This window comes from Saccostrea cucullata, unplaced genomic scaffold (assembly GCF_032062105.1).
Source record: "Saccostrea cucullata isolate Sc308-1 unplaced genomic scaffold, CSIRO_AGI_Scuc_v1 ctg1404, whole genome shotgun sequence".
NCBI classification, from domain to species: domain Eukaryota; kingdom Metazoa; phylum Mollusca; class Bivalvia; order Ostreida; family Ostreidae; genus Saccostrea; species Saccostrea cuccullata.
In genome coordinates, this window is record NW_026928144.1 from 117,677 (window position 1) to 134,048 (window position 16,372).

The window sequence follows — 16,372 nt, forward strand, 5'->3', positions numbered from 1 at the left end:
GCCATGATTGGTCATTTGACTACTTTTGGATTTTAACTTTTCAATAATAAACCAATTTCTACTTTTTCCTAGCCACAGTGCTTAGGTGAGCGATGTGGCCCATGGGCCTCTTGTAATTCATAAAATCCACATTTTGTGGGTTTTCCCCCTTTTCTTATCAATATTTGAACATCTTAGCTAGCCAAGGGTTTCTAGTACGCTACTCTCCTCATAATCGGGGAGTAGTGTATCAGAAACCCTTAGCTAGCGAAGATGTAGACTGGCTGCCTGTCTGATATCCTGCGTACGATAAAGACAGGCAATACCATAATACCAGTCTAGCGAAGATGATATTTGAAGTATTTCGAGTTTGCTACAGAAGTGGAGCTCTCTAATATTGAAGGTCAAAAATTAGTATAGTGAATTGAAAGTAGACCATTAGGCTATGGCGCAAGAGTAATGTAAGATAATAGATTGAATTTAATTTTAAGGGTACTTACCACAAACAAAAAATGGATGCGCGGGTTGATATATATTTTTTGACTGATTTTGATTTGTATTGATATAAATAATAAATCCCTGAAATATAAAGAAATCGTAGGTTTTCCTTGGTGCTTAGATTTGAGATTTTATTTTGCCTTCTATATAATTCCATACAAAATTTTGCACAATTTTTTAACTTTATGACAAAATCTTATAAAATTCTCCCACTCTACTTTGTAAACATTATTCAGGTTGTCAATTTATATGTTAATCTATGAGAAATAATGCTGATTTCTGAAAAAAGTTTGTTTGTGTTATTTATCCTTAAACTTAACACTAAAGAAAGTTAAATTTAAATACTTTTTATGCATGCTCACTTTATCTTGTGCATATATGGAATTTTAAATTATTATTTAGTGATAAGGAACTTGCCATTTTTTACTGTAGTCTGAACCACAGGAGTTTCTGAATGAAGTATTTCTCAATTAATCTACGTATATTGATACATGTAGAAATTACAGTACACTGACTTCAGCATGCATATTGATATATTGTGATGGAAAATTTTAGTGAACATATCATGCTCTTGTTTCATACAATATTTTTTGCAGTCTGTCTATTTACTTGGAATCAGGACAACTCGCCCCCAACACTTCTCAAGACAACTCACCCCCAAATTAGGACTACTCGCCCCCACTTAAGACAACTCGCCCCCGTTATTTTTTCTTGTAAAGTGCAAGGAAAAAATAAGTGTAATATTCAATAATGTATATTTTATGTCCAAATTTAAATTATAATCAATATTTACAGTTGTAATAGCTACATGTTATTTATTTTTTAATCATGATGGATTTACATTTTTTTTGGTATAAAAACACTGTACTGTGTTTGCATCAAATACTTATCATTAATATCCATGCTTTCTTAAACTTTATTCTTATGAAATAGAGTTAATAAAAGCGTTTATTTTTCATATCTTTAAAATTGTTATTTATAAAATATTTCTAATTTAATGAAGCATATCTTCTTCAGTGTTAAAACATCTAAATTATTTAATGACGAAATTAACGTTTAACTAGCTGACGGTGTAAGGAAACTGATGATACTGATAATTACTTAATTTTAAATGAAAATATCAGACAGAAATTTTAATGAAACACCCAAGCTAACATGCAACTAATTTTGATACTTCAAAGTGATAACTTATTTAATTACTACATGCAAGCCCCAAAATTACATGTTTTATAAAAAAAAAATTGGCGTGTCGTATCAAAGCTCCAAAGCAGTTTCAATTTGTTGGAGAATTTTAGCATGCAAGCTCTGAAAATTACATTTATTTAGGTTTTGTGATAAAAGTGTAAAATAAAATCTATGTAAGAATTTAGCGAAGATATAAATAAAAGGTGCCAGTAGCAACAATACTAGCGATAGTGTTTAAATTATTAACACATTGTATTTCTGTTTCGTTTTCAATAGAATGAAAAAATTTATTTCCAGATGTTTATTTTAATTTTATAGAAACAATTTGAATTCAAATCTATGTATTATAATATATTTAATATTTGCTGGTCTGTCAAACAGGGGGCGAGTTGTCTTGAGTGGGGGCGAGTTGTCCTGAATATGGGGCGAGTTGTCTTGGGGGCAACCTGTCTTGGGGGCGAGTTGTCCAGCATTCATTTACTTTTGATTTGGGTGGGAATTTTTCTTTCATTTTTAAGCAGCAAGTGGATGCGCTAATTGCTAGGTGTAAGTAAAAATTGTCAAGTGTGTCAGCATTTTTAATAAAATCAATTTCACAGAGGTAATTATTTTATAGTGGATTTAGAATTTAAAAAATGAAAATTAACATGTAATATACATATTGTAGAAGAGTTTTCTCAAAAGTTATACACCTTGTCTAAAAGTCATACTTTGATATAAATATTTATTAAGTTTGTGGTATTTCTGTATTATAAAACATGTGTAATTTGTCCCTGCAGCATTAAATAGCAGAGATGCATCAGCAGTATTCTGATGAAGAACAGGACCCAGATAAACAACAGAAACAACAACCAGGTCTGGATGTGGGGGTGAAGGCTCAGAGTCAAGGTGTACAGGTACGTTACCGTGTCACGAGTCATACTGTTGTATGTACAATGTATGTATATTTGGTGACCAAAACAAGGGATAAGTTGGTAAGGGTACCAGTGGCTTTGTGTGTGTCACCAACTTTAGAAATTTAAGTTCAACCCTGATGTTTATCTCAAATTTTTATGACAGTTCTACTATTTTCAAGATGTTGATTGAGGTTTGATTGAATATATTCAATGATTTTATTTATTTAATTAATTATTTAATTATGTTTTTTTTGTTTGATCGTTTACTTAGAAATTTTGTATTTCGAGAAGTTCAGAAAATTAGTAAATGTTTGATACGTACAGTGTAAGTCTTAACATGCTAAACATGCTATTTGCAGATGCAATTTCATTTTAAACCTGGCATTTATGTACATGTATAACATTTATATGATAATCCATCATAATCCAAAATTATAAAATTGTTATTTTTCACAATTTTTTGAGGGGGAGGAACTTGACTGTAGTGATTAATTATTCTCCCAATATATATCAGGTTAGCCAAGAAGTCAAGGACAAGAAAATGACCTTGGAGGAAATCAAACAGAGTGGGCGGGCGGAACGACAGCGAAGGAGAGAGGAGAGAAGACGACAACAGTCTGACTCGGATTCAGAGTCGGAGTATCTGGTCGGCAAACTGGCCGAAATTGTAAGTTATGTTTTAAGCCTTGAAGTGACTTGATTTACCCTTTAGCTAAGGTTCTTTTGATTGAATGTTTGCCCTTCAGCTGTTGGTCTGCTCTCTAGACTTGACCAGCCTTGAATGTTTCTGTGAATTTAAAAGCATTGTCAATCTTAGTTAAGTCACACATGTTTACTTACTCCATATCATTATACTTACGAATTCACTTATGGGGATTCTCTTTCTCTCTCTCTCTCTCTCCCCTCTCTCTCTCTGGAGTGCATGGGGTTGGGATGCAGGGAGGGAAAGGGGTGTAATTAGTCATATTTAATTTATTCTTAAAGAGTTCAAGGTTTAAGGTGATGCACACTTTAAGCTGCTAAATGAATTAGTAAAAATGACAAGGAGATCATATTGGATCAAGGAGTTTAATTGTACAATGGTGTGTTAAATGCCCAGACAACAAATTCACCTTCCCCCAGAGTCAGTGCAACATTGCTACAGTAGAACTGGGTTATAATGAAGTCACTTGGACCTATGAAATTACTTCGTAATTTATAAAATCAGTGTGAGGAATTAGCAAAATTTATATATCTGGGGATCCAAGATAAATTTGCTATATCTGTGAATTCACAATATCCCTGTTCGTACTAAACAAGTTTTATTATACATTGTATATATAGTTTTATAGTCTAACATTGTTCATAAATTGGAAGAAATCTATCAACATATTGTTACAAAGTAATTAAAAACAAATACCATAATCATCTTTAGTTTAATATGAGATAATGGTCATTTTAATTTTATATGTGGGATTTGTTTTCTCTCTCTTGAAAATTTGTCTTACCCTGTTTTATACATGCAGGCTCTAACAGTTAAGGAACCAGACCTTATTGAGGGGTAAGCTAGTTTTTAAACTTAATTTAAACAAAATTTGAATCAGGATTTTAAAAAAAGCTGGATGAAAGGTCATTTACTGTCCTTTGAAAAAAATATCAAATCTGACATATACAGTAAGACTAGCTTATGAGAAAACCCTTAGAACATTGATTTTTGTTTCCTTTTAACAATGTTTAACACATGAATTTTATATGGAGAGTTCTTTATAATAAAAAAAATCCTCATATGCATCTTAGACCCTTGTAAGGACACATTGCAATTTTGATTAAGTTTTGTATGATTTGCCTCCCCTAACAGCTGTGTTTTGAATTCTTCAGAACGGGGCTGATTTATGATGAGCGGATGTTAAAGCACGAGAATCTCTGGGACAAGGATTACCCAGAGAATCCGTCACGCATCAGTGGGCCTTTCCAGCGATGTTCTGAGCTTGGTCTTACAGAGAGATGTGTTCGACTAGAGGTTAGCAATCATTAATGAGTAAAACATGATGTAGAATTATTCTAAGGAAAAATCATCATTCCTGTTTGATCTCAATCTTCAAATTTTTCTTACTGTATATCATGTATTTTCTTTTCAATGGCATTGAGATTTTTCAAAATCTCTAAGTAACATTTTAAAGGATGTTCCATTCATGACAGCAAAGAGCCCTAGAGGTTAAGACAAAAGGACAAGATAAGCTAATACCACTTTTTGGCCCTGATTTTTGGTGTCTTTTAGAAGGATGCAACAGTTTATAAATGAAAAACTGTTGTCACCAATGCCACAAACCAAGTTTTGGTTCTAAGTTATGGAGGTCAGAAAATAGGTCAATTTCCAAATTTTCTATGCAAACTTGCAATTTTACAGCATATTTTGTTTTAGAAAACAGAGCACAGCTTGTTTAGCAATCAAATTCATATATTTTTTACACTTTGACTAATATCAGATGCATTTTATGTATAAAAATCTCAAAGAGACAAGCGTGTGCTCCATGTTTCCCAAAGAGATACATATCTCAAATTTGATGAAATTTGACCTTAATTGAGGAAATTCAAGAAAATGTCTTACTTCTGCACCCTCTTGTGGCCTCTGTGATAGCTTTGAATCCAGATTAATGCTGGTATTAAAGCAAAAACCATTATTTAAAAGTTCTTAACTACAAACTATAGCTATCACAATTTTACCAATGTTTGATTTTTCCTTCAAATAAGGGGCCAGATTTGGCTGTTACCCTACCTTGTCTTTAATGATTAAAAGTAATTTATGGCAACTAACATGACTAAGTAAGGCAAATGATATGAATTTGGATATTGATGTCTTGTTAATTTCAGGCCCAGCATTCTACAGAGGACATGGTACTGTTACAACATTCTCAGGAACTGATAGAAAAACTCAAACGGACCACGGAAATGAGCACCGAGGAACTAAAAGCCGAGGCCATCAAATACGACTCGGTTTACTTCAACCAGGTATGAGTTATATGAAATAAAATAAAGACTTGTGGTTATGTGTTTGGAAGGAAAGGGGAGGGGAGGCGTTTTCTCAATTGAGCCAAATTAAGGTTTAAATGACTTTACGAAGTGTATCCATCGACCATCTGTTAATCTTAGTTTTCATGTTCCACTTCTTTTCCTAAAGCATTGGGCAAAACTTCAATTAAGCAACTCCATAAGGGTTCAAGTTTTTTTAAATGAAAGAAACATTAGCTTTAAAGAGTACATTCAAATACATGTAGTTTTAATCATGCCTGCATAATGGAATATGTATGAAATAAAAAAAAATCTTAAGAACAGCAGTACCATGATTTAATCAAATTATTTTACAAGCATCTCTGAGATCCTTTCTTGATGGTTTATAAGATGATGGAATATGTGTAGATCACCTAAGACCATGAAAATGGAGAACACTATAAAATCTTCTTCCTTTATAAAAGTTGCTGAAAATGATAAATTTTTAGCACAGTTTGTAATGAAGTTATATGTTATATCCGTTAAGTTCACAATATGTTTTAAAGAGACATGGAATGAAAATCACTTCACAATAAGTGTCAATTTATTATAAGCAATGCTGCATGTTCGTTTTTAGCATGTTTGACTGTATAAATTCCTTTCTTCTCTATTGTAGGCTACATATGAGTGTTCCTTGTTGTCACTTGGGAGTACTGTAGAATTAATGGAACAGATTCTAAAGAAGAAGGTCGGTGTTTGGAAGAGGAATGCTAATAAAAAATATACATAAATTGTTACTTTATATACTGAACCTTAAGATAAGAAGATACAGAAATTCAGAGCTAAAAGAAAATGATACTGTAAAGGAGAGTTATCAGCCCTTTAAAAAAAGTACACAGTGTGGATTTGCACGATTAGATGCAGATATATCAATCTTGAAAATATACATATGTGTACATTTAAATGTACCTGTGTAAATTACTTAAATGCAAATTTTTTTTCTTGAATAGTTAACTCGGCAATGTGACTTTGAGGTTCCATAAAAATAGATTTGAGTTTGACTTTTCTGAACTAATGATTTTTTTGTGAATTATAGGTGAGAAATGGAATGGCTTTAATAAGGTATGTATATTTTTGACTTTTATATTTCAATTACTGCAATTATGAAGATGAAATTTAAAACTGAATTTTAATAAAAATAAAAATCTGAATGTTCATGGTAGGTCATAATTTCAGAAATGGATTGAAGTTAACAATTATACAATCTATACATTCATTACATTGCATCTGTAGTAATTTTTGGAAATTGTGGGAATTATTGATGAAAAAAGAAGGAAATTTGATTAATACCCCCAGGCTTGTATATCTACCTGATATACCCTCCAAATCACTATTTTTTAGACCCCCAGGACACCACGCAATGTCGGAGGAATTTTGTGGATTCTGTTACTTCAATAATGTTGCTATTGCTGTAAAACATGCCCTGGAAAATCTCAAACTGAAAAAGTAAGTGGTACACAATACCCTTGAACATTTGTGAAGGCCGGTGTATTTTCAGAAAAGATTTTAATGAGCATTGAGCAATGAATGAAAAGTGTTTTCTCAGGATGAATCAATATACAGTGTATCAATAAAACTAATGGCAATATTATAATGTAAAATAATTGTCCTAATTCCTATTATATATTGTATACTATATGCCCTATTATATAGAATGTAGGAACGTGCACTTCTTAAATTTATGCTATAACTCCTAATTAGAGGTGGGGTGGTGTGGGATGATTGGGGGCTCGTGGATGGGAGGATCATTTAATTTTCCACCTCTAACTGAATTTCAGTTTTGTTTAATTATTTTCTACAAGGATTTTAATCATAGACTGGGATGTTCATCATGGCCAGGGCACCCAGCAGATGTTTTACAATGATCCGCGGTAAGAAGAGATTTCACATTCACTATTCTGACTAATGAGCTGTACAATTTATAGATTGATAAATATGTATCTGAACATTACAGATGGAGTTGGATAAATTCTATATTGAATTTAAACTGAGATGTGCTAATTTTGAATCATGCAATTATTAAGAATGTACAAGTTGAATAAACTCAAAATAAAAAAATAAACAAGGCTACCACACCTAGAAAAATCTTTTAAAAAAACAATGATTCAGAAACTAATGTCCTAGCTTTACATATATTTCACATTTTTAAAAATAAATATATGCATTCAGAGACATACCAGATATAGTTTTCTATAAACATTAACATTGATCCTGTAAGTCGCTTTCCATCTATGTGTTAATTTACAGAGTGCTGTACTTTTCTATACATCGGTACGAGTTTGGGAAGTTTTGGCCCCACCTGAGAGAGAGTGACTATGACTTTATAGGAGAAGACAAGGGAGTAGGGTATAACATCAATGTCCCTCTTAATCAGGTAAATTATCATAACACCAGGGGTCCCATGGAAAGAATAAATTAAGAAGCATAGAGATAATGTACAGTTGAACTTTGATATCCTGAACACTGATATCTTAACACTATGGATATGTTGAAGTGATTTGGAAGTCCCAATCACTTACCGTAAATCTGGAAATTTTTGCTGTAGATAAATTTTTAGCAAATTTGCGAGTTCATTACATTCGCAAAAATATTTTTCTTAAAAATATTTCAACAATAAGAAAATATTAACAAAGTAGTGGTCATTCGTAAAATTTTGAAACGTAAAAATTAATCCATAGCATTTTGACCCAGATTCGCAAAATAAAATCGATGTAAAAATTTCCAGATTTACAGTATTCTGTAAAAATTTTACCCTTTACTTCTTAAATCCTTAAATATCTCACAGTTACACATGTATTTTCTCAGTCCCCGACAGAAGCTGCACTTTCACACTGTGACAATTTATCTCTTTTATTGAATAAATTAAGTTCAGTATTTCAATGCTGAAAATGTAATTAAGTGTTATATTTGTGTAGACGGGGATGGCTGATCATGACTACCTGGCTATATTTCATCAGGTTTTAATGCCAATTGCATTTGAGGTAAGACTTAGTATCTACATGTTTTTTTAACGTTAAATACATTGTCACCTAGACAAAGTTATGGGGAAGCTTCTGTTTTACCCCCAATTGCCAGTGTCTCAGGTCAGAGTTCTGAGATTTGGGCTTCTTCTATACTGGACCTATGAATTTATACTACTAGGGATGCTTAACATATGTTTTGAATTCCAGTGTTCTCTTAGGAGAGCTTTGAAGTTATCTTTGCTTACCTATAGATTTAAGTATACATACGAGGGTTGATCCAAAAGTTCGTGGAATTTCTTTCTAAAATTTTATCATGATTTGAAAAAAGCAAACAATAGGCATATTTATAAAATAGAGTCATAATACAACAATACTGGAAAATTTCACCATGTTCCAATTACCAATAAGGTCACAAGAGCTTTCTGAAAATGGATGGTTGTGAAACCCGGGGGAGACTTCGACGTAACGTCAAGTTAGGTATGTCACGTCACGTTATAGAATTATCTCACCCTAATGTCAAATTCGAACACGTAATTCTTCAAAATGCTGCCCTTTTCTCCATTTTTTTTCTCAAGAAAAGCCTGGGTATGACCAATTTATCTTCATTTTTTACTCATATTTCAAAATACCCCCCATCCTTCCATATGATGTTCCGATTTCAGTAGCAATGTCAAGAACAGTACGTCAGCCGACAACGTCTATTAACGCTTTCAATTTATCAAGGGGGACAACACTTAAAACAGAGCCTCAAAAAGGCGGCCACACCTTTAATCAACGTCCATGAAGGTTCTATTTTTCTTCATTTTCTTACGCCACCGGAAAACCAGTGGCTAAATGCATTTTTCCTCAGTCTATGTCAATATTATACGCATTTAAGAGAGAGTGATCCCGGGATTTTCACAAAACTTATGACTTGACTGAAATTTGACATCGTCTAACAACCTTAAGATGAACAATAAATTATTAACTAATAAACAAAATATCTGGTAAAATCAGTAAAATACACACACAAAGGTTTATAAAAGATCAAGCAATCGTAATAATGACATAATTTTCGTTTTCTATAACACGAAGATCGGTTTAATTCTCATTTCAAGTATTAAGAATTAAAATGATAATAAACGCATTGATGTCTTCCCCGCATTTCCAAACATCCATTTCTATGGCAACTGCCATAGAGTTACTATCACAAATATTTAAAATATTTTTTAATCTAAAATATTCAACAAGTGTCTTTATTCTCATTTGTAATTTTCAACCAATTTCACTTATAAATGAATGAAATATTAAGAAATTCCACGAACTTTTGGATCAACCCTCGTATATACATGTATATAATGTCAAAATGCATCTCTAAATTTTGTTGCTTTTAATTTTGAATTTTTTTTTAACTCATTTATTTTATATCTCCTGTCTAGAATTAAAAGATTGAACAGTGTGATATTGTAACAATCCAAAAATTATTAGTACAATATATTTCAGATAATTTATTATTTACACATTTGTTGATAATTCAGTTAATGTGCTGGTAATTTCAGTTTGATCCAGAATTAGTTTTGATTTCTGCTGGATATGATTGCGCAATAGGTTGTCCCGAGGTAAACTAAAGGAGTTGTGAATGTTTCTTCTTACATGTATTAGTCATGGAGGCTTTATGTTATGTTAGACAAATAACTGCAGAAAATTTCTTGGCACTGGCATTGAAAATATATACATGTACATCAACAGAGTCAGTATAATTTAAAGAATGATTTTGGGAGGGAGGGGTTGTTAAAGGTAAAAAATAGTAAAAAAAAAAAAAATACTGTTGTTTTTATACACCATGTATACATGTATATCAGTTTTAATATTTAAATATATATACATTTTTCACAAAACTTTTCAATATAAATTTTTCAAGAAATTTGCTGCAGTTTTCTAACTTCTATTTTAATCCCAAATCTATTGAATTCCACAGGGTTTGGCATGCTCTTAGTTATTACTGTTGCATGCCGTTTTTATGCACAGTTTGATTTAGTAGTTTGCTCATTATCTATTAATATGCTTCCTTTGTTTTAACACAGTTTAATCCTGATTTTGTTGTTGTGTCCGCTGGATTTGACTCGGCCATTGGAGATCCCAAGGTCTTGTTCTTCTTATTTCTATATTAAAAAACAAAACAATTAAACTCACTTCTATAAATTAAAGGACAAAACTAAGTAAGCTCATAGAATAAAAAAAAATACCAGGTCCTATATTTAATTCTAAGGTATAATATAGCTGTACAGTACTTAATAACAGGTAATTTTTTTCTATTCATATGAACTTGCACAGATTAAGTCTTAACTTAATGAACTTTACAAGTACCCAAATGTCAACTACAGTAAAACTCATTTAGTACGAACACGGATATAGCGAATTCACGGATATAACGAAGTTTCTCGGGGTCCCCGGCAAAATTCTTAACAATTCTTTGTAAAACTTTACGGTTATAACGAACTCGGATATAGCGAATTTACGGATATAGCGAACTGATTTGAGTCCCGTAGAGGTTAAAAATAATAATATTTACATCTTTTATAACGAATTTTTAAAAATCTCAAAGGTAGATATATTGAACTGACTTTATTTTAGTATATATTTGCAAATGAAATTCAATTTGAAATGGAAAACCTCAGTAAGTCACGGTATGTTTTGTAATAATTGTTTCCCTACCAAATTCGGTTGTAATACTTGGAGTAATACGTGTACATTGCGACTTCGCTGTATACACTTATACAAATTCATTATACGGATACAACGAATTATGGATATAGCGAACTAAATTCACAGGTCCCCAGGACTTCGCTATAACCGAGTTTTACTGTATAGGGGTAATAATAAACTTAACCAGTATTAGAAAGTCATAAGACAGTGGTAGATTTGAACAATGCCATAGAGGCATCTGATCCCAAAACCTTTCAGCATTTTATTCTCAAACATGTGTAGAGATTTCAGGAGGTCAGAAAAATGTTGAGTAAATGACCCAAGGTCAGTGACAAAGGTCATAGGCATGCTAAATTGACCAATGGCAGAATAGGTGTAATTTTACCAATATATATTTGAAATAAAATAGGATAAAGAAGAAAAACAAAAATCATTGTAAAGGTTTAAAAAAAAAACTAGGTACTGATAAAGCTATCAAATAATGATTCAGAGTTTATAATGTATGTAAAATAATAATACGTATGCTATTATTCCTGTAATCCTGGAGTGATATTTTGTGAGGGATATTAATCTAGGACATGCTTTGGCGTGGGTTTGGTATTTGAGTTGTTCTTCTTTGTAAACTTTTGATGCATTTATTCTAAATCAATATGAATGATTTAATATCTTTTTTCAACATGTTCATTATCTGTGTACTGAGTATAATGAAAACAATCTTTTGCACTACACTGTACAATATAAAATCAAATACTTTCATGTTCAAAAGTTACTATTTAAAATAATGCATCATAATTTTTTTTTTAAAGAGTGATAAATTAGCTACAGCTTATATTCATATTTCTAACACAAATATAATCATTACATAAATCTTACCATTTTGTGTGATTTTTTTTAAATAAAAAAAATAAAACATGCACAACTTTGTTGATCATGTTGATGTAATGTATATAGATTTGTACATGAAAATGCTTATGAAATTCACAAACAACTTTTATGAATTTTAAATTTACCTGTAGTTTATTCTTTTTTTTTTAAATAATGATACGTTCAATAAAGATTTAAGTGATTTTCATTATGACATACTAAGATTCAATAGATTTAAAAGTAAAAAAGTACAACAGTGAACTATCAAAATAATTCTGTCAATGATAGTTTTGAAAAGTGAATTTCTCTAATAGGGAGAAATGGGGGTAACACCTGCAGCCTTTGCTCACATCACTCACAAGGTCATGTCCTTGGCACAAGGTCGTGTGGCAGTCATATTGGAGGTATGAATGAATCAGCATCTTTGTTCTGTATATTTACTGTGAACATAAACTGAAAAAAATTCAACAAAGCAAAGGAAAGCAATCAACATTAAATTTGATGTGAAATTGGACCAGAATTTTAATTTGGTATATTTTTTTAGGGTGGGTACTGCTTGAAGTCTCTCTCTGAGTCAGCAGCCTTGACCTTGAGAACATTACTTGGTGACCCTTGTCCCAGAATTCCATCATCTCAGGAACCATGTGACAGGTAAATATTGTCCAGTATTAACTTTCATCAGATATCAGCATTCAAACAAACACTTCTGCTAATGTTCACTTTGATAAAATATATGTAAAGGTACATATACTGTAAATCACTTTTTATTTGCGAGAACTTTATTTTCGCGTAATTACGCGAGACAGTATGCTCGCGAAAATTTCATTCTCGCGTATAATAGAATTCCTTATGATTTTATAGAACAATGATAACAATTCGTGAAAAATTTGTCTCGCTACCAAAGAGTCAATGACTATCTCGCGAAAATAAGGTGTCGTGAAAATTAAGTGATCTACAGCAGTAGGTTGTGACTGGGAAAAAGTGAGTGCTTTAATATAACTATGTGTATAAAAATTCATTTCTCATGGAATCCATCTTTTACAAGAACATGCTAATTAAATTTTCTATAATTCTAGTGTAATAAAGATCATTTTTTAATTTCAGTGTCACTGAGTCCATTCTGAATGTGATTAAGGTTCTTCGGCCTTACTGGAAGTGTCTGCAGTATCAGGAATTCACCTCTGACCCTTGTCCTTTTGAAGAGGTCAACCTGTCTCCTCCTAAGTAATATTTCCTACTTTTTGGGTCAAAATAAACAATATTTGTTTGATTGCTTGACTGTATATTGTTTAACATCCCTCTTGGGAATTTTTCACTCACATGGAGAAGCCCAGTATTTGTTTGAACAAAAAACTGTTTAGACAGAACTTTCCTTTCTACAATTTCCTACTTAAACTTTTGACAGTTATATCTAAAACTTCCAATACACTGTAATATCATATCATGTGGCTAGGTACGAACTGTTCACTATCAATGCCTAGATTTCAGATTACAGTGCACTAATTTGGACAAAAGGAGCATAGACATTTGCTCTGTTCACTTACAATTGTGTGTTAGGCAGTATTGTTTCCTTTGTAGGCCTGATATTATTCTCATTACTGAGGAAAACAAACCAAAGGAATACCCAGAAAGTCTGGAGCCCACAAAAGTAGAGGAGTATTACAAAGTGGAGAAAAGACTGTCACCTGTTATAGACAGAATAATAGCTAACACAGACCTCAGTATAGCTAAAAACAGGTAATGTATAGAGACAGAATTATAGCTAACACAGACCTCAGTATAGCTAAAAACAGGTAATGTATAGAGATAGAGACAGAATTATAGCTAACACAGACCTCAGTAAAGCTAAAAACAGGTAATGTATAGAGACAGAATTATAGCTAACACAGACCTCAGTATAGCTAAGAACAGGTAATGTATAGAGATACAGACAGAATCATAGCTAACACAGACCTCAGTAAAGCTAAAAACAGGTAATGTATAGAGATACAGACAGAATTATAGCTAACACAGACCTCAGTATAGCTAAGAACAGGTAATGTATAGAGATACAGACAGAATTATAGCTAACACAGACCTCAGTATAGCTAAGAACAGGTAATGTATAGAGATACAGACAGAATTATAGCTAACACAGACCTCAGTATAGCTAAGAACAGGTAATGTATAGAGATATAGACAGAATCATAGCTAACACAGACCTCAGTATAGCTAAGAACAGGTAATATATAGAGATATAGACAGAATCATAGCTAACACAGACCTCAGTATAGCTAAAAACAGGTAATGTATAGAGATATAGACAGAATCATAGCTAACACAGACCTCAGTATAGCTAAAAACAGGTAATGTATAGAGATACAGACAGAATTATAGCTAACACAGACCTCAGTATAGCTAAGAACAGGTAATATATAGAGATATAGACAGAATCATAGCTAACACAGACCTCAGTATAGCTAAGAACAGGTAATGTATAGAGATACAGACAGAATTATAGCTAACACAGACCTCAGTATAGCTAAGAACAGGTAATATATAGAGATATAGACAGAATCATAGCTAACACAGACCTCAGTATAGCTAAAAACAGGTAATGTATAGAGATATAGACAGAATCATAGCTAACACAGACCTCAGTATAGCTAAGAATAGGTAATGTATAGAGATACAGACAGAATTATAGCTAACATAGACATCAGTATAGCTAAGAACAGGTAATGTATAGGGATATAAACAGAATTATAGCTAACACAGACCTCAGTAAAGCTGAAAACAGGTAACGTATAGAGATACAGACAGAATTATAGCTAACACAGAGCCTCAGTATAGCTAAAAACAGGTAATGTATAGAGATAGAGACAGAATTATAGCTAACACAGACCTCAGTATAGCTAAAAACAGGTGATGTATAGAGACAGAATAATAGCTAACACAGACCTCAGTATAGCTAAAAACAGGTAATGTATAGAGATAGAGACAGAATTATAGCTAACACAGACCTCAGTATAGCTAAGAACAGGTAATGTATAGGGATATAAACAGTTTTAAAGCTCATGAAAGACCTCAGAAAAGCATAAACATGAAAATGATGTATAGGTATAGAGATAGAGACCAGCCTGTGTCACCAACAAACGTTAGAAAATATAGATGTGTAAGGACTTTTTTTTGTTAATTTACAGAACCTGCATAGCCTATGATGAAGGAATGAGGGCCCATTGTTCAACAGCATCTTACTAGTAAGCTCTTTGTTTATACTACTTTTAAAATATTTGGATCACAGTATCTTTTACAGCCATTTGACCTGATCACATATCTTTATGATGTCTAAGAATCATTTGTAGTGCTCATCTTGCTGTCTGTGTGCTTCTATTAGGCCCTGAAAGAATTTGCTAAATCTCTTTAAAAATCATCTTCTATTATAATCTCACTTCATTAGAGAAGTTAAATCTTGCAATCATTGAGTTAAAGAATAATTCTCTGATTTCCATTTTTGTAGAGCTTTAATGATCTCACCTCATTGGAGAAGATTAATCTTGCACTTCAGGGACAAATACGAATACAAATGTTTTTCTCCTTTGTTGACTATATACACACTGTGCCTTGTACTAAAGAATGCTTATAATAAATAATGAACCTTTTTTACTTTTCTTTTAGCCATCCCGAATCTCCTGACAGAATAACACGAATATTTGACAAACACACAGAGTGGGGGCTGACTCAGAGATGTACTAGGGTAGAGGTGAGTACAGTCCTATACCCAGAGTGGGGGGCTGACTCAGAGATGTACTAGTGTAGAGGTGAGTACTGAGTCCTATACACAGAGTGGGGGCTGACTCAGAGATGTACTAGTGTAGAGGTGAGTACTGAGTCCTATACACAGAGTTGGGGCTCACTCAGAGATGTACTAGAGTAGAAGTGAGTACTGAGTCCTATACACAGAGTGGGGACTGACTCAGAGATGTACTATGGTAGAGGTGAGTACTGAGTCCTATACACAGAGTGGGGACTGACTCAGAGATGTACTATGGTAGAGGTGAGTACTGAGTCCTATACTCAGTGTGGGGACTCACTCAGAGATGTACTAGGGTAGAGGTGAGTACTGAGTCCTATACTCAGAGTGGGGGCTCACTCAGAGATGTACTAGGGTAGAAGTGAGTACTGAGTCCTATACACAAAGTGGGGACTCACTCAGAGATGTACTAGGGTAGAAGTGAGTACTGAGTCCTATACACAGAGCAGGGACTGAATCAGAGATGTACTAGGGTAGAGGTG

At 32.7% G+C, this 16,372-nt stretch overlaps 1 protein-coding gene across 4 annotated transcripts in view; it reads left to right on the plus strand.

Moving 5' to 3' along the window:
* The first annotated feature begins 371 nt into the window (after positions 1 to 371).
* The window catches only part of LOC134276559 (histone deacetylase 6-like), a 68,577-nt gene continuing 52,576 nt past the window's right edge, over positions 372 to 16,372 (plus strand). Inside the window, exons 1-20 of one of the 4 annotated variants that reach the window (XM_062758800.1) lie at positions 372 to 440; positions 2,442 to 2,558; positions 3,073 to 3,225; positions 4,064 to 4,098; positions 4,416 to 4,557; positions 5,409 to 5,546; positions 6,202 to 6,273; positions 6,622 to 6,647; positions 6,927 to 7,031; positions 7,388 to 7,456; positions 7,833 to 7,959; positions 8,501 to 8,566; positions 10,087 to 10,146; positions 10,612 to 10,671; positions 12,412 to 12,501; positions 12,642 to 12,748; positions 13,202 to 13,321; positions 13,676 to 13,834; positions 15,280 to 15,336; positions 15,755 to 15,839. In XM_062758800.1, the coding sequence (XP_062614784.1) occupies positions 2,457 to 2,558; positions 3,073 to 3,225; positions 4,064 to 4,098; positions 4,416 to 4,557; positions 5,409 to 5,546; positions 6,202 to 6,273; positions 6,622 to 6,647; positions 6,927 to 7,031; positions 7,388 to 7,456; positions 7,833 to 7,959; positions 8,501 to 8,566; positions 10,087 to 10,146; positions 10,612 to 10,671; positions 12,412 to 12,501; positions 12,642 to 12,748; positions 13,202 to 13,321; positions 13,676 to 13,834; positions 15,280 to 15,336; positions 15,755 to 15,839 (1,773 nt within the window). In that variant the 5' untranslated portion in view covers positions 372 to 440; positions 2,442 to 2,456. Of the gene's footprint in view, positions 441 to 2,136; positions 2,209 to 2,441; positions 2,559 to 3,072; positions 3,226 to 4,063; positions 4,099 to 4,415; positions 4,558 to 5,408; positions 5,547 to 6,201; positions 6,274 to 6,621; positions 6,648 to 6,926; positions 7,032 to 7,387; positions 7,457 to 7,832; positions 7,960 to 8,500; positions 8,567 to 10,086; positions 10,147 to 10,611; positions 10,672 to 12,411; positions 12,502 to 12,641; positions 12,749 to 13,201; positions 13,322 to 13,675; positions 13,835 to 15,279; positions 15,337 to 15,754; positions 15,840 to 16,372 lie in introns of those variants that run through there. The other 3 variants (XM_062758803.1, XM_062758801.1, XM_062758804.1) reach the window with 3 other exon arrangements.